Raw genomic sequence first — 18,410 nt, forward strand, 5'->3', positions numbered from 1 at the left:
CGAATCTGCTGCCAGCTCTAATGGCCACTAGCGGGCCACAAGAGTACCCTTCAAGGCAGCATAGATAAGACTCGCCTAACAGCCCAATGAGGTGGGTTGGACTGAAAAAAATGCCCTTTGGCCCAAGCTCACCTATCTGGCTCCTGTGTCTAAGGAAGAGAGATGTATATTGGTTGAGATTAAAATTTGGGTGTCAGGGTTCCAAATAGCATCCAAAATTAAATCAGAGTCCAAGTATTGCTCAAAGTTCCAATTTATGAAGAGAGCCATGTTGGCACATCTGGAAAAATCCAAATCTGAAAGCTTCCCGGTTTCCCCCACCCAGTTGAAAGTTCTTGCCCCCACACCCACAAGTCCATCCCATGGTCCAATCTCCCACTGCCATGTTGGCAATCCTACCCATCCAGTTCCAGTCAGGTGCAGAGATGCAAAGACAAAGGATGACCTTGGCTTTCTGGAAATAATTTAGTTACATAGCATCTAACTCCGTACAATCCCCCCTCCCATTTTCCCACCATAGAAAAGCCATAGTAGAATAATAGAAAGTGTGGCAGGACAAAGATCCAAAAGAAAAGATGGCTGCAGCCCTGACATTGAGGTGACAGCTGTGTGATGTTCTTTTGTTCAGACTGAAGGATAAATCCTGCAGTTTTATTTTAATTGGTTTTTGATTGATGATGTAGGATATGATTATAATCCCGCTTCAAATAATTCCTTTGGTGGTAACTAACAATTCCACCTGTCCCCACTCACTCAAACAGGGATACTCACCCTGATGTTTGAATTGTGTCCATGCCGGGGAGTTATATTTCACAACCTCTTGATGCTGATGAGAGATTTGTTTATTTCTTCAGAGTTTCCAATAAGTAGAGCTGTTCAAAAGAGTTACAATCAATATCCCATTTCCTGAGTTAAATAAATACCTTTTAATTTATAGGCTCTGGATGAATTTGCAACAAAACTGATTCAGAATAATCATTATGCCAAGGAAGACGTGGCCACCCGCAGAGACGCTGTAAGTTTCAAATGCAACCTCGTATGTTGCTTATTTCTTAGCTGCCCTTCTTTGTTTGGTACCTTTTTTGGGGTGTGGGGGGGAGGAGAGAAATTTTCTGCAGGCTGCGATTGAAAGAAAATAGAAGGAACCAAAGACTGTTGCTGTCGATTCAGGCTTGTATGTTCTTATCTTCCGCCAGCTGCTGAGCCGTCGCAACACCTTGCATGAACGGGCCATGCTGCGTCGAACACAACTAGCCGACTCCTTCCACCTGCAGCAGTTTTTCAGAGACTCGGATGAGCTGAAAAGCTGGATCAATGAAAAGATGAAAACCGCAACGGATGAGGCTTACAAGGTGTGGCTGCAATGCGATATATATTATTGGATGTGTGTGTATGAGTAAGAAAGAGAAAGGCGATAGAAGGAGGGAAAGAAAGGAGGGGGGGAGAAGGGAAAAGAAAGAAAGAAAAAAAAAGAAAGAAATTCTGTTTATATATAGCATCACAGAGCAAACAGTACAGTCACCATGTGCTTTACTGCTCAACTATTTTAAACTGTAACAGGAAACAGGAAGCTACTTAAAATAAAAGAGCCTAAAGCAGGGATGGCTAACCTTTTCTCCTCGCATGCCAAAAGCATGTTCGTGCGTACCCGCACGCATAATGCAATGCACACGCCCACCCTGTCACTGAAAAAAGTGACTTACGACTGTTTTTCTCACTTATGATTAATTCAATTCAATAATGTAATTCAGATCCTTGGCATCTGATTCGTATTTAAGACAGTTGCAGGATCACTTGATCCCAGAGTCTTCTCCCGAGCAAAGTCAACGGGGAAACCAAATGCACTTAACAGCCATGTCACTAACTTAACAACCGCAACGATTCACTCAAAAAATGTTGCAAGGAAATGTTATACAATGGGGCAAAACTCACTTAGCCAAGGTTTCCCTTAGCGACAGAAATGTTGGGCTCAATTGTGGCCGTATGTTGAGAACTACCCACAATATTAAGAGACGCTTCCAGATTCTAATAGTTAGGAAGTTCCAATGATTCCAGAACCCAGTGCCTACTAATTCAGGAACACCCCTTTGCTGTACTTTAACCGTTAGAAGAGACGTGGTGGCTCAGTGGTGAAGACGCTGAGCTTGTCGATCAGAAAGGTCGGCAGTTCAGCGATTTGAATCCCTAGTACCAACTACCCAAGTGAGCTCCAGTGACTTGTCTCAGCGTCTGCCAACCGAGCTGTTTGAAACCATGTCAAAAATGCAAGTAGAAAAATAGGAACCACCTTTGGTGGGAAGGTAACAGCGTTCTGTGCGCCTTCGGCATCTAGTCATGCCGGCCACATGACCACGGAGACGTCTTCGGACAGCGCTGGCTCTTCAGCTTTGAAACGGAGATGAGCCCAACTCTAGGGAGACCGACCCCTAGAGTCGGAAACAACTAGCACAGATGTGCGAGGGGAACCTTTACCGTAACTGTTATCATCCCTGTCTCCTGTGATACTTAGTGCCCAAGGTTGACTTAACCCAGCTGCCATTGATCTTGTCTCCTCCATTTCGTAGGACCCGTCCAACCTACAAGGGAAGGTCCAGAAACACCAGGCGTTTGAGGCCGAGCTCTCGGCCAATCAGAGTCGCATCGATGCCTTGGAGAAAGCCGGGCAGAACCTGATGGACGTGAAGCATTACGCCTCTGACGAAGTGGCCGTTCGCATGAACGAAGTCATCAGCTTGTGGAAGAAACTGCTGGAAGCTACTGAGCTGAAAGGTACAAGGTGGGGAAAGAGGGAGGGAGAGGAAGGGAAGGAGAACGATGGGGGTCTCAAAAACCTTTTCGTCAGTGCACAAGAGTTCTGAAGTCTCCCCTTCTCCCTTCCAGGGATCAAGTTGTGTGAAGCCAACCAGCAGCAGCAATTCAACCGCAACGTGGAAGACATTGAGCTGTGGCTCTACGAAGTGGAAGGCCACCTGGCTTCAGACGATTACGGCAAAGACCTCACCAACGTTCAGAATCTGCAGAAGAAACACGCCCTGCTGGAGGCAGACGTAGCTGCCCACCAGGTACACCCCCTTCTCTTCCCCCACCTGCCCAGCCCTCCCTTCAAGGTAGACCAGTCGTGATGGAGGGCTGTGGAAGGGATGTAGAGTTAGGATTAGAATTGAATTCTTTATTGGCCAAGTGTGATAAGACTCCCACAGAATTTGTCTTGGGTGCCTTAACTGCAGAATTACCGGTAAAATTAGAATTGAATTCTTTATTGGCCAAGTGTGGCTAATTTGTTGGCCAAGTATGATAGGCACACAAGGAATTTGTCTGCAGCACATGAACTCTCAGTGTGCATCCAAGCAACATGTAATAAATCATGATCATAACCATAAAATACAATCATCATAGAATAAGGCAGAAACCCAGTGATAACCCTAGGATACTAAATAAGCAAACAACACAAATCATAATAGGATACTAAATAAAGGCAATCAACATAAAACATGAGATACAAAAATACAAAAATCATGAGAAGGGGACTTGTTCAATGAAAGAGGGGAACGCAACTTTGGACTTGTTCAGAGTAGAGACAGATGGTCCTTGTAACGTGGCTACTCAATGGTGGGATTCAAATTATTTTACTACCGGTTCTGTGGATGTGGCTTTGTGGGCATGGCAGGGGGAAGGTTACTGCAAAATCCCCATTCCCTCCCCACCCCACTAACCACTTTTCCAGCTCCGTACTCCTGTTCAGGGCAACAAAAGAAGATCGGCTGGGAGGCAGCAGGGGTGTGGCCAGCCTATTTGCCGGTTCTCTGAACTACTCAGAATTTTCGCTACCGGTTCTCCAGAACCTCTCAGAACTGGCTGAATCCCACCTCTGTGGCTACTGCTGACCTTCAGCTTTTGTTTTAGGACCGCATCGATGGCATCACGATCCAGGCTCGCCAATTTCAAGAGGCCGGGCACTTTGACGCGGACAACATCAAGAAGAAGCAGGAGGCTTTGGTGGCCCGCTACGAGGCCCTGAAGGAACCAATGGTATGCCGCAAGCAGAAGCTTGCGGACTCCCTCCGCCTTCAGCAGCTCTTCCGCGACGTCGAAGACGAAGAAACCTGGATCAGAGAGAAGGAGCCGATTGCAGCGTCGACCAACCGAGGTTAGCTCACGGGTCAGCCATCTTGGGAGAGTGCAAGACATGTTACATGTCCATACTCATTAGCCTACCATGTTTCCCTGAAAAGAAGACAGGGTCTTATTTTCTTTTTATCCCTGAAATAAGCGCTTGGCCTTATTTTTGGGGAGGTCTTATTATTTTCTGAGGTGCAGGAGGCGGCGAGTGTGGTCACCTCATGGCTGCTGCTGTGTTGCAATGTTTTTGGGGCGGGCTTATTTTAGTGCATGCTCTCAAAAGCTCGATTGGGCTTATTATCCGGGGAAACACAGTAACAACGGCTGGTTTTGAGCAGCTAATCGATAATACCACGTAAAGGTAGGCTTCGACTTGCAACAGTTCATTTAGTGAGCTTTCAAAGTTGCAACAGCACTAAATATAACAAAAAAACTCCCAATATTTAATACTACATGTAATAACGACGGCCAAAATAGCATATGCTCAAAATTGGAATATACTGTACCCTCTGAGGAAATGGTGCCCTGTTTCCTCGGAAATAAAACCTCCCCCGATAATAAGCCCAATCGGTCTTTTGCGCACATGTGCTAAAATAAGCCCTCCCCCAAAATATTGTAATCAGCAGCAGCCATGAGGTGACCACGCTCGCTGCCTCCTGCACCTGAAAAATAATAAGACCTCCCCAAAAATAAGGCCAAGGGCTTATTTTTGGGGGGGGTCAAAAGAAAATAAGACCCTGTCTTCTTTTCAGGGAAACATGGTAATAAAGAAAATATTAGACTGCACTGAGATGGATAGGTTGACAATGGAAATCAAAGACAAAAGGAGAAACAGAATAGTATTTAATTTGGGATGCCTAGTATTATTGGCTTGATAGTAGATGCAAAGATTAGAAAACTAATAATGTAAGACAATGAATTAGAAATAAGTGTAAATATAATGAAAGATGAATATTTATTATATATAATAGTATATTGTTCTGACCTCCTCCTCTGTCCAGTAACAAATGCTGGAATTCTGCAGCACTTTATTAGCAGGAAACAAATCTTGGTGGCTGAAAGCCCAAGCATAACAAACAGATAAGAATCTTGGCAGCAACTCAGACTTCGACAGAGACAGATAACAGCTTCTCCAGCGTTAAGAATGAAGTTGAATCCTGCAAATCAGACACCTCCCCGAGTCCCTTCTTAAATACAATTTGAGAGGAGCCTAATTACAACCAGCTGGGTCCAATTATCTTTTGTAACTGCGTAGCAGTTGCCGGGCATCCAGGACTACCTCCCTTGTCTCCTCATCATTACTCCAAGGCCTGACGTCAGGAGCACACTCCCTTTGGCTCTCACCGCTGCTCCATGCCTCAGTGGTGGCCAACTAACCTCTCTGCGCCCTGCTCGGAGTTGGAACCCTGTCCAGGGTCCTCCACCTCTTCCAGAGCTGACTCATAAGGCCCCTCGCTGGCGGAGTCTGTTTGCAGCTCCAACGGCTCCTGCTGGGCCACAACAGTATATAATGATAAGATATTGCAAAAATGTAAAAAAATATCTAGAATGATAACTATATAATGTATACATAATAGTATATATAAAAAAATTGTGGATATAAACTGTTATAGAGTTGTTGCCAAGCTGAAACTGTGATGTAAAGGGAAGAAAACTATAATCAAAATATTTAAAAAAACAAAGTTACAACCACACTGAAAAAAGTGACTTGGAACCATTTTTTACACTTAATCACTGTTGCAGAGACGCCAAGTCATGAGATTTACCTTTGGTTGCTTGACAACTGGTTCATATTTATGACGGTCGCTGTGTCCCAGGCTCACATGATCCTCTTTTGCGACCTTCGGACAAGCAGAGTCAATGGTGGAAGCCAGATTCACTGAACAACCGTGTTACTCATTTAACAACTGCATTGATTCGCTAAAACAACTGGCAAGGAAGGGTCGTAACATGGGGCAAAACTCACTTAACAACTGTGTCACTTAGCAACAGAAATTTCTGGGCTCAAATGGGGCCGTATGCCGTGAAATACCTGTGTATACACTGAGCCAAGGTGGCGCAGTGGCTAAATGCAGCACTGCAGGCTACTGCTAGCAGTTCAGCGGTTCAAATCTCACTGGCTCAGGGTTGACTCAGCCTTCCATCCTTCCGAGGTGGGTAAAATGAGGACCCAGATTGTTGGGGGGAATATGCTGACTCTCTGTAAACCGCTTAGAGAGGGCTGAAAGCCCTATGAAGCGGTATATAAGTCTACTGCTATTGCTATTGTTTACAAACTAATGTGGCTTCTTTTGTTTAGGGCTTGTAACCGTTTTTATTGGAATGGCTGCTGATCACGTCCTTCCTTTCTCATTGCAGGCAAAGATCTCATTGGGGTCCAGAACCTGCTGAAAAAACACCAGGCTTTGCAAGCGGAGATTGCTGGCCACGAACCCCGCATTAAGGCCGTCACCCAGAAAGGGAATTCCATGATAGACGAAGGTGCGTCTCTTCCTCTCTCCTTTCTCATTTATTTCATTTACCCGTCAAATGAAAACTACAAATTTGAATGGGCAAAATGAAGAAAAAAACATTAAAATGTGACAAAGATGATAAATTCTTTCGCCAGACAGCTGGTGCTCTGCATCCTTTTAGAAGATTGTTGAGTCCACTTGGAGGTTTATCTGTGTCCTCGGGGTCACCTTAGCGTGTTGTGGCCCACCAGCGGCCAATGGAGCTGGAAGCAGACTCAGACAGTGAGGAGGTTGGGGGGGAACATGGGCCAGTCCTGGAGTCTGGGAAAGACTCGGACGAGGGCTCTGTGTCAGAGGCAGAGAGAGCCGTGTAGCTGTTATCAGCTGCCTTTGGACTCAGACATCAGTGGGGCAGAAGAACAACTGAGGCCTGTTCCCAGTGTGCGCATGCACAGAGCTGCCAACAGAAGGGAACAACTAAGGAACAAGGGTCGACTTAGGAGTAAAGGCACAAGTGGATGGTGAATGGCCCCTCCCATAGGGAATAAAAGAGGAGCAAAAGGGGAATGGAGTTTGCAGGGGACAATTAGTTCAATTCATTAGGGTGAAGATCTCTTCCTGCGTTCTTGCCTAGTAATTGCTGCTACAGCATGGAGTTTGGAAGATATCGGCCTGGCAGGTCTCCAAGCCTGATAAGGTCTGTGGTTGTCAACTCACCCTTGAAAGACTGTTTGTCAGGACTGCTGGATGTGAATGAGAGGAATTCACATAAACCTAATAAAAAGGGTTTTGTTGGGATAAGGAGCCACCTTCGTGATTTTGTGACGGTGAACAGAGTGGTGTAGAAGGAGGTGGGCCTTCTTGGCTGCACTGTGTCCCTTCACTGTTGAAGACAAGCACAGGCGGTTGGGGATGAGTTATTGTGGCTAGGTGGTCATGTGACTGGGTGGGCACAGACAATGTAGCATTCCATTTTGCCTTTGTCCATGCTGTACTTGCCCCTACCCTACTCACCCACCGGCCCTTGATCATGTGGCTGTGAAAAACGTTTTAAAGCCTTTTTAAAGTCTTTTAAAGCACTACTTTACAAGCTGGCAACAGGGCTGCTTTTCAAGACAGTAGCAACCCCTCCCCTACTCACCCACTGGCCCTTGATCATGTGGCTGTACTGGTGAGATCATCCTTCAGTCAGCTGGTCCTCCCCAGCACCCTCCGGCAGCAGCAGTGTGATCGGAAGTGCAGCTCAATCGGTGAAATAACTAACCAGAAGTGCAGCTGGAGTGGATACTCGCTGGAAGATAAGGCCGATGATGAGGGGGCGGGGCGAGGGGTGGAGCTGAATCCCACAATTGTCAATCTCTATATCGCTTGCTTGCTATTGGCTGCCATAGTAAAGGGGAGGGGTGGAATTTTTGGTATTTGGGAGGGGAATCATGCTGGAGGAGATAGCTTGGGTCGAGAAGGGAGTTTTGTTGTCGCCCTCTTCTGCGCATGCTGAATGGTCTTGTTTAGGTCTAGTGAAGGTCAACCGTCCCTGCATACCAGATGAATGAAGATGCACCCCACATGACATCCTTGAGGGCTGGAGATTGGACATTCAGTTTGGGGTTGTTGGGGGGAGGGATTTGGTAAACTTTTGATAGGTACAATTTCGCACCTTTAGCGTTAGATCTTGCTTTACTTTCGCTGCTTTCACTTCATATTCAGGAAAAGTACCTTTTCTCTAAAACAATGGAGTTGGGGGTTTCCTTTCTTGGACTTTGAAGGAGGCACGCCTGACAACCACTCCGCGGGCCGGATACTTTGCATTGGCGGGCTGTATCCGGCCCGCGGGCCATAGTTTGAGGATCGGTGCTGTAGTGTGTAATTTTTCTGGAAAGCCATTCATTTCCATTCCAATCACCCTTGCTTTGTCCAGGGAAGCTTCCGGGAGTCAGCACCCCCTCCTCCCTATAGTTAATTTGGGGCAGCAGGAAGAAGCCTTCCTCATGGAGAAACCCCAACCCCCAGACTGGAGGGCAAAAGTTGCGCACCTTCCCACACCTCTGAAACTTAACCAGAACAACACGATTCTTGTTGCTTAGGGCATTTTGCCGCGGAAGACGTGAAAGTCAAGCTGAACGACCTCAACCAGAAGTGGGAAACCTTGAAAGGGAAGGCTTCTCAGCGCCGTCAAGATTTGGAAGACTCTCTGCAGGCCCAGCAGTACTTCGCCGATGCCAACGAAGCCGAGTCTTGGATGAGGGAGAAGGAGCCCATTGTGGGGAGCACAGACTACGGAAAGGATGAGGACTCTGCCGAGGTGCGCTCCTTGGTCCCTAGATCCTAACCAGGCATGGCAGTGTGACTATTATGAGATAAACCCAGGAGCACAATACAGCACACAGAGCCTGTAGACAATTAATAGTGGTTTATATACAAATCTATACAGACGTACACATGGTAGATAAATCCCTTACCACTCAGTATGGACACAAGGAGAGAAATGAGATACATTCCGAGAGGGAGAGAAATGACCTCTAATGGCCACCGATATATAAACACCTCTTAAAGAGGTAAATGACTTGGGTGGACCCACTAGAGTCTTATAGAGGCGGTTAACAATTTACAGTTTACAACCTTACATTGGCTGGCAGCTATTAAATCCTCAGTACCTGACATCTTGCATGAGAACTTCTTTTTTTTTAGTTTGTATTTTTTATTTTTTTAAAAAATGAACATTCCATCTTTTCTTAAACAGCGTGTCATCTGGGTATAAATACCTCTGTGCATTAACTGTAAAAATTTGCAACATCATTCACATTGATATCAATTCTCTAATCTTAGAATTATACTATGTTTCCCCAAAAATAAGACAGGGTCTTATTTTCTTTTGACCCCCCCTGAAATAAGCGCTTGGCCTTATTTTTGGGGAGGTCTTATTATTTTTGAAGTGCAGGAGGCAGCGAGCGTGGTTATCTCATGGCTGCTGCTGTGCAGCAATATTTTTGGGGAGGGCTTATTTTCAGGGGAGGGCTTATATTAGCACATGTGCTCAATAGCCCAATTGTGCTTATTATCCCGGCAGGTCTTATTTTTGGGGAAACAGGATAGTGTTTTAAACAGTTGGACATAATGAACCTGTTCATTTTTCCCTCTTAACGTATCTTCCGATAAAAAATGTAATAATAACATTAAACATCACAATCATCATCATAATACTAAGAATTATCATAGTGTTTTCATCTCTACCAACGTATTTTCTACTCTTCTTTATACTACTTCTTCCAACTTTCCAACTTCCATTTTTATTCTCTAACCATTGATAAAATAATTCCCATGTCCTATAATATTTGGTTGTTCTTGATCCTTAATCACCAGTGTTAATCAGCTCATTTCTGCACATTCTAATATTTTCTTACGTGAGGACTTCTGACCTGGTCCATATAACACCCGAGGGAGGTCTAAAGATGGGGTTTTTTTTCTCCTCCTTTCAGGCTCTTCTCAAGAAGCATGAAGCTCTGATGTCGGATTTGTCCGCCTACGGCAGTAGCATCCAATCCCTGAAGGAGCAGGCCCAGGCCTGTCGGGTAAGGAGAAGATATGTGGATGTCTCAAAGCCAATCTGGGTCGGTCTCTGGGATCTGGTTATTTTGTCTTCCGAGCTTCTGGATTTGTGAGAATAGAATAGAATAAGGGATAGAATAAAATAGAATAGAATAAGGGATAGAATAGAATAAGGGATAGAACAGAATAAGGATAGAATAGAATAAGGGATAGAATAGAAAAAGGGATAGAATAGAATAAGGGATAAAATAGAATAAGGCATAAAATAGAATAGAATAAGGGATAGAATAAAATAGAATAGAATAAGGGATAGAATAAAATAGAATAGAATAAGGGATAGAATAAAATAGAATAGAATAAGGGATAGAATAGAATGGGGGATAGAATAGAATAAGGGATAGAATAGAATAAGGGATAGAATAGAATAAGGGATAGAATAGAATAAGGGATAAAATAGAATAAGGGATAGAATAAAATAGAATAGAATAAGGGATAGAATAGAATGGGGGATAGAATAGAATAAGGGATAGAATAGAATAAGGGATAGAATAGAATAAGGGATAGAATAGAATAAGGGATAAAATAGAATAAGGGATAGAATAAAATAGAATAGAATAAGGGATAGAATAGAATGGGGGATAGAATAGAATAAGGGATAGAATAGAATAAGGGATAGAATAGAATAAGGGATAAAATAGAATAGAATAAGGGATAGAATAAAATAGAATAGAATAAGGGATAGAATAAAATAGAATAGAATAAGGGATAGAATAAAATAGAATAGAATAAGGGATAGAATAGAATGGGGGATAGAATAGAATAAGGGATAGAATAGAATAAAGGATAGAATAGAATAAGGGATAGAATAGAATAAGGGATAAAATAGAATAAGGGATAGAATAAAATAGAATAAGGGATAGAATAAGGGATAGAATAAAATGGAATAGAATAAGGGATAGAATAAAATAGAATAGAATAATGGATAGAATATAATAAGGATAGAATAGAATAAGGGATAGAATAAAATAGAATAGAATGGGGGATAGAATAGAATAAGGGATAGAATAGAATGGGGGATAGAATAGAATGGGGGATAGAATGGAATGGGGGATAGAATGGAATGGGGGATAGAATGGAATAAGGGATAGAATGGAATAAGGGATAGAATGGAATAAGGGATAGAATACAATAGAATAGAACAGAACAGTATAGAATTCTTTAATGGCCAAGTGTGATTGGACACACAGGCCCCAGTCTTAGGATCCAGTTCTGAATTGAACTGACCAATCGCTCCAGCCACCAGGAGAATAGGACACCCATCTTGGGGTGCTCCGAAGTCCAAGGATCCATCCTCCGTCCAATAATTGAGCCCAAGGAACTGTTTCTCTTTTCCAGCAACAAGTGGCGCCTACAGATGACGAAACGGGTAAGGAGCTGGTCTTGGCCCTCTACGACTACCAGGAGAAGAGTCCTCGCGAGGTCACAATGAAGAAGGGGGACATCCTGACTCTCCTGAACAGCACCAACAAGGTAAGAGCCGAATCCTGTGGAATTCTGAACCAGCCACAAAACCTTCCAGACATTCCAGCGATGAGCGGTCCTTGGTGCTCTCTGAGCTTGCTTGTTTTCTTGCCGATGTTTCATGACCCAACTAGGGGACACTATCAGTGCTATAGTACTGTAATAGGCTAGCAGTGCTGATGTTACCTAATTAAGCTCATGAAATGTCTGCAAGAAAACAACCAAGTTTAGAGAGCACCAAGGACCCCCCCCAGTCCTCTTCCTCCTTCTCCTCCTCCTCCTTTTCCTCCTCTTTCTCCCCCTCTTCTCCTCCTCCTCCTTCTCCTCTACCTCCTCCTTCTCTTCCTCTCCTCTTCCTCCTCCTTCTCTTCCTCTCCTCTTCCTTCTCTTCCTCTTCCTCCTTTTCCTCTTCCTCCTCCTCTTCCTCCTCTTCCTCCCCCTCTTCCTCCTCTTCCTTCCCCTCTTCTTCCTTCTACTCCTCTTCCTCCTCCTCTTCCTCCTCTTCCTCCCCCTCTACCTCCTCTTTCTCTTCCTCACCTCTTCCTTCATCTTCCTCCTTCTCCTCTTCCTCTTCCTCCTCCTCTTTCTCCTCCTCTTTCTCCTCTTCCTCCTCCTTCTCTTCCTCTTCTTCCTCCTCCTCTTTCTCCTTTTCCTACTCTCCACAAACACACACTCTTCTACCACCGATGAAGTAACCTAGTTGGGTCACGAAACGCCTGCAAGAAAACCATGACCCTCCGAGAGCACAAAGGACTTCTCATTCTAAGCCCCGAGCTACAAATATTCTCCTTTGTCGGTCCCAGCTATGTTCTTCATCCCCTTTCTACGTTTTTTGGGTGGGTGACAACAATGAGTCGCACACCTCTTTTTTCCATAAGTCCAGAACACGACCAAGGCCGATTCCTTTCCCCCCCTTCCCTATTTTATTTCCTTTTTATTTTATTATTATTTTTTCCTCCCTCCCTCTGCAGGATTGGTGGAAAGTGGAAGTGAACGACCGTCAGGGATTTGTGCCAGCGGCTTACGTGAAGAAGCTCGACCCGGCGCAGTCCACCTCCCGCGAGAACCTCTTAGACGAGCAGGGCAGCATCGCCTTGCGCCAAGAACAGATCGACCACCAGTAAGACTCGGCCTAACCAGATTAGGAATCAACCCTAGTCTCTCGAGATGGATTTTAACCAGCCTCCCTAAGTTTCTATGCCGGCTCTTGCTTTTTTCTCCACAATCAGTTCCATTGAAAAAAAATCACCCGCCTTCCTCTTTTTTATTTTTTAATCCCTTTCTTCCTAACCTGAGACTCAACTGCTTTTTGTCCTCATTAGCCTACCGTGTTTCCCCAAAAAGAAGACAGGGTCTTATTTTCTTTTGGCCCCCGAAATAAGCCCTTGGCCTTATTTTCGGGGAGGTCTTGTTAGTTTTTTAAAAATATTTTTTTATTCTTTTTAAACAAAACAACACATACAAAACAAACCAAGAGAAGAAAAAAGAACAACTTTTCATCAAGCATGTCATTTGGTTACAAGTTTTTGTGCATCAATTCTTAACTTTAGGATTAATATCCCTGGTTTACATTAAACATAACTGGATATTTCACTGTCATTGAGCATTATGTGTTCAAATTACCATTAATATTCTTTCATTTGTAACAATCCTTATTTCCTTAAATTCATAATTATCTATCAAATAACAATGAGTCTTTAAAGTATTATGGTATCGCTATCTCTAAGGAGAAAAAGCGGAGATTGGAACAAAGAATTCCCATTAATTTATAATATACATTCATATTTTCAATTTCAAGATCTCATTATTTTTGAGGTGCAGGAGGCAGCGAGCGTGGTCACTTCACAGCTGCTGCTCTGTTGCAATATTTTTTGGGAGGGCTTATTTTAGCGCATGCGCTCAAAAGCCCCAATTGGGCTTATTTTATCTGGGGGGGGTCTTATTTTCGGGGAAACGGTATTTTTTTTTAAAAACCCTGCCTTCTGTTGACCGAATGGGAACCGAACTCTACGATCGGGTCTCTGTAATCACGCCCCGGTTTTCTTCACGCTGCCCTGATATCTGTGTGCCTGTTTTGTGTGTGTTTGTGTTCCCCCCCTTATCCCCCGCCCACCTCCTTCCCACTTGAAGTGTCCTCTTCTTTTCCATCCTTTTCCCCAAGAGCCCTTTGTTTTTGTGTTCCCTTCCCTTGTTTTTTTTGTTAATCAGACTAATTTTGTGCATGCTTTTTTCTGCTGTGCTCCCTCTCTCTCTCATCTGTGCAGGACTTTCCTTACTAAGGAGATCGGCAGCGTATCTCTGCGTATGAAACAGGTGGAAGAACTGTGAGTAGGCCTAGCCGTCGTTAAACCACGCTGTCTCTCAAGTAGCTGCTGTTTTTCCTGTCTGCCTGCCTGCCTGGGGTTAGCCCTCTCTCAGGAGTGTTCAGTTGAACGGGCCTCTCTCGAATCCAAGGGCTCTTCAGGAAGTGTTTGAAAAAGAGCAGTGTCTCCCATTTCTCGTAGACGTTGAGTGGCTCAATAGTCTCTTCGGTGTAAAACGGGGGGAGGGGGACGGGGACAATTCATTGATGCCGGTTCTTTTACATTTGGTCTGACTTCTCCCAGTGGGATGCTCTCCAGGGGGTACAGGTAGTCCTTGGTCTACGGCCAGAATTGAGCCCAAATTTAATGTTACTCAGCGAGACAATGCATTTTGTTGGTATAAAGATTTTATTTTTATTTTTGAATAAACACAAACAGACAAAACACACAAAAAACCCCATAAAAACCCCATTACAAATTGTAGAAAGTGTGTCGATTGCTTACAAAAACTTCCGTGAATCCCTTCCATAGTCCTCACAATTCATATCAAGTCATATATTTTAAATCAAATATATTTATATATATATTACTATCATCATACCTCAACCTTCATTTGACTATAATTGTTTTTATGTCCTTTTATATAAAGTATTCCAGATTTAAAGCAAAACCACATAATGGCATTCCATTAGCTCTTCCCAATATCATCCAGTTACATTGCATCTTTATAACATGTTCTAAATAAAAATTGGTTATATTTAATAACAGAGTTTCTAAACCTCCTTTCGTAGTCACCATTTGCAATTTATACCAAATTTCCTCTTATCAAACCAATACATATATATGCATTATTATCATTATCAATCAATTATTTAACTGTATCCATTATCATTTTATACATAATGCTCTAAATTTAACTAAATTTGACTTAATTTTTTATTATAAGCTTTCAGTACATCAACTTGTGTCTTTCCAGTAATAGTGCAGTCTTATGTCTTTTGCCATTTGTGGCATTAGTATTCTGGTTATTTCCTTAATAATTATCCTTAGTAGTTATTTCCTGGACTTCTCTTCGCAACTTATTGCTTATTGCACAAGTTCAAAACCCTCCTTCTGCTTCTTCGATCAGGTTATCTTTGGTTATCACTAGTGCTTCTGACAAAATTTCTCTCTTTAGTTCCCTCAATTCTTCTCTCTTTTCTTCTTCTATACTTTGAAATCTGGGGTAGAGTTCCAGTCCCTCTATCTCCCTTTTCTATATTCCACTCTTTCCATTTTCAACCATGATCAGTTCACTGTCAGTATCAGAAATTTTCTTGGACGAGACAATGCATTGAGTCTGGTCCCATTGGATGACAATTCTTGCCCAGTTGATAAGGGAATCACTGGAATTGTTAAATTAGCAACACGCTTGTTCAGTGAAATCTGGCTTCTCTGTGGACTTTGCTGGTCAGAAACCCGCAAAAGGAGAATCACATGACCTCGGGACGCTGCAACCGTCATAAATACCATATTTTCAGAGTATAATACGGACCAAGATTTTGAAGAGGCAAATTAAAACAAAAAGTTTTTGCACTCTGCAGACCTTCCAAACCTTCAGCCCGCTTCATTTTTGTGAAAAACAGGGCATGCAGGGGGTTTGAGAGACCTGCAAAGTGTTTTTGAGGGGTTGGTGGGGGCAAAAACGAGCAAAAAACAGTCCATTTTTTTGCTCATTTTTGCCCTCCCCAGTCCTCAGGAGCACTTTTGAAGGTTGACTCAGCCTTCCAAGGTCAGTAAAGTGAGGAACCAGATTGTTGGGGGCAAGAGGCTGACTCTGTAAACTGCTTAGAGAGTGCTGTAAAGCACTGTAAAGTGGTGTGTAAGTGCTACTGTTATTGCTAATATGACCCAGTTGCCAAGCATCCAAATGCATATCTTGTGACCCTAGGCACGCGGCAACGGTCGTTAAGTGTGAAAAATCCTAAATCTCCCCCCCCGTGTCGTTCTAACTTCAAATTATCCCTAAATGAACTGTTGTAAACCAAGGATTACCTGTACATGACCTCAGTTTTCCTAGCTTCCCCCTGGCCTGCAGCTCTCCAGATGCACTCCAGGGAATACAATTCCCCCGAATTCCTTTGCTGTTGTTGCGATCTGTTCACATCTGGACCCATCTGGTGAGGGCCATGGAGCCTCGAGGGGGAAGGAGTCTGGAGCTTCAGGGCTGTAACAACCATCCTTTTCTCTCCGCCGCAGTCTGCTTGCCGTTGTTGGGTCTGCTGTGATTGTTAATAGAGCCTTTCGTGGTGCCCTCCCATCTGCAAAGCCCCAAGCTTCTGGAGATGGGCTGGTTGTGACACTGCGCCCTGCTCCGGTGCCCTCTGACTGGGCCCTCTTTGTCTGCTTCTGCCCCACTGCCCCGCAGGTACCACTCCCTTCTGGAACTGGGAGAGAAACGTAAAGACATGCTGGAGAAAAGCTGTAAGAAATTCATGCTCTTCCGGGAGGCCAACGAGCTGCAGCAATGGATACACGAGAAGGAGGCCACTCTGGCCAACGAGGAGGTGGGGGCCGACCTCGAACAGGTGGAGGTGCTGCAGAAGAAGTTCGATGACTTCCAGAAGGTGGGTGATGGACGACCCAAGTGGCAGCCATGACAGGCACGAAGCACACTCCTCCTTCCCCTATTCTCCGGAGTAGCTTGTGGGAGGAGTCATCGATGGGTTATTCTCATGTCCAATCTGCCCAGAGATTAACGTTAAATTCGAAGCCACATCTCTCTACTTCTTCTGCCTGGCTCCCCAGTTTAATCTCAGTCTCGGCCCGAAAGGGACTGTTTTTGCTTGGCTCTGTAAGATTGGTTGTGTGTGTATATTTTCCCATCTTTGACTCCCCCCACCTCCTCTCCTTTGTCTCTGAGTGGTACGTTTGTGTTTGGCATAAGATGTGCTTTGTCTGGGCATTGGGGCCCGCTGTGCCACTGGTCGGTACTTGGGGGGGCTTTCCAAGCCGTGGGCCACGTGGCTCTGTAAGGCACAACTCCCCCCCCCCCATCCTTCCCCCAATCTCAAGGTGGTCGGGATGGCGACCTCCTAGATCAGGGGTTCCCTACCTTTCTGATCTCTCCCCTTCTCCAGCTCTCTTTGAAGCAGGGGTCTTCGGTTCAGGGTAGCCTACAGCAGGGGTCCCCAATCTTTTGGATCTCAGGGACCACTAAATTCATAATTCTAAATCCTGCACACCAGTAATATGATCTGCTTGGATGTGGCTAGGTAGTCATGTGACTGCGTGGGCGTGGCCAACTTGATGTCACTCATTTCGAGGGGCGCTTCGCTGGCCTCCACTCGCCCCTCCCCTCCCAACCACTCCCCACCTCCCCACCCTGGGCTCCTTAGGGCCCCAACAGGAAGCGTTTTTTGGTGCTAAACAGCCACCATGAGAAAGAGTTGGCAAAACAGTTCAGTTTTGCCAACCACCCCGTAGAGCAGCGCCCCCTAGAGTCAGGAATGACTAGCACATATGTGTGAGGGGAACCTTTACCTAGAGAGTCATTGAGGCCACCTGGAGGTTTATCTGTGTCCCCAGGGTCACCTGAGTGTGTTGTGGCCCACCAGCAATTTCCTCTCTGGGAATCCATTCCTACTCCCACCCCATTCCAAAGTCTATGGAGATTCTCAGTCATCCACATCATCGTTGTCCCAAAGATGCTTTTTTAAGGAGACAACCGGACTTACTTATTTTTTCTTTTGAAGACCTTTTGCTTCTCATCCAAGAAGGATTTATATTCCTTGCAGACAGCTGGTCCTTTGCATCCTTTTAGAGAGTCCTTGAGGCCATCTGGAGTTTTCTCTGTGTCCTCGGGGGGCTCACCTGAGTGGTGCAAATGGTTCCTGGAGTCTGCAGTTTTTTCCTCTGGAAATCCATTCCTCCTCCCACACCATTCCAAGGGTCTTATTTCCCAAATTGTATAGCTAAAAGTCTGTAGAGATTCTCAGCCATCCAGGTCATGGTTGGCCCAAAGGTGCTTTTTCTGGAGGCAACTGGACTTACTTATTTTTTCTTTTGAAGACGTTTCACTCTCATCCAAGAAGCTTCTTCAGCTCTGACTGAATGATGGTGGGGAATGGAAGGATTGATGCTCCTTGCAGACAGCTGGTCCTTTGCATTCTTTTAGAGGGTCGTTGAGGCCACCTAGAGGTTTCTCTGTGCAAATGGTTCCTGGAGCCTGCAGTTTTCCCTCTGGAAATCCATTCCTCCTCCCACCCCGTTCCAAGGTTCTTTATCCCAAATTGTAAAAAATCCCCTTGGGGACAATCATGACCTGGATGGCTGAGAACCTCCATAGGCTTTTTGAAAGGTGGTGTAGAGACTGCTGGACAAGTTAAAAGCGCCAGCTAGCATTTTGAAGGAGTAACTCCGTTCTCAATATACACATCAGGTCCAACCTGTCATTAAGAAATTCACTTATTGGGGCTCTATGCTGGGG

General features: G+C 44.6%; 1 protein-coding gene across 1 annotated transcript in view; it reads left to right on the forward strand.

The window, feature by feature from the left end:
- Nucleotides 1-18,410, forward strand: part of SPTAN1 (spectrin alpha, non-erythrocytic 1) — a 97,925-nt gene that overhangs the window by 35,737 nt on the left and 43,778 nt on the right. Inside the window, exons 13-24 of the mRNA XM_032233158.1 lie at nt 938-1,015; nt 1,197-1,352; nt 2,565-2,769; nt 2,881-3,062; nt 3,904-4,147; nt 6,478-6,600; nt 8,657-8,874; nt 10,049-10,141; nt 11,514-11,648; nt 12,611-12,759; nt 13,904-13,963; nt 16,350-16,548. Of these exons, the coding sequence (XP_032089049.1) occupies nt 938-1,015; nt 1,197-1,352; nt 2,565-2,769; nt 2,881-3,062; nt 3,904-4,147; nt 6,478-6,600; nt 8,657-8,874; nt 10,049-10,141; nt 11,514-11,648; nt 12,611-12,759; nt 13,904-13,963; nt 16,350-16,548 (1,842 nt within the window). The remainder of the gene's footprint in view (nt 1-937; nt 1,016-1,196; nt 1,353-2,564; nt 2,770-2,880; nt 3,063-3,903; nt 4,148-6,477; nt 6,601-8,656; nt 8,875-10,048; nt 10,142-11,513; nt 11,649-12,610; nt 12,760-13,903; nt 13,964-16,349; nt 16,549-18,410) is intronic.

The sequence above is a fragment of the Thamnophis elegans genome, chromosome 16 (assembly GCF_009769535.1).
Source record: "Thamnophis elegans isolate rThaEle1 chromosome 16, rThaEle1.pri, whole genome shotgun sequence".
Lineage (NCBI taxonomy): Eukaryota > Metazoa > Chordata > Lepidosauria > Squamata > Colubridae > Thamnophis > Thamnophis elegans.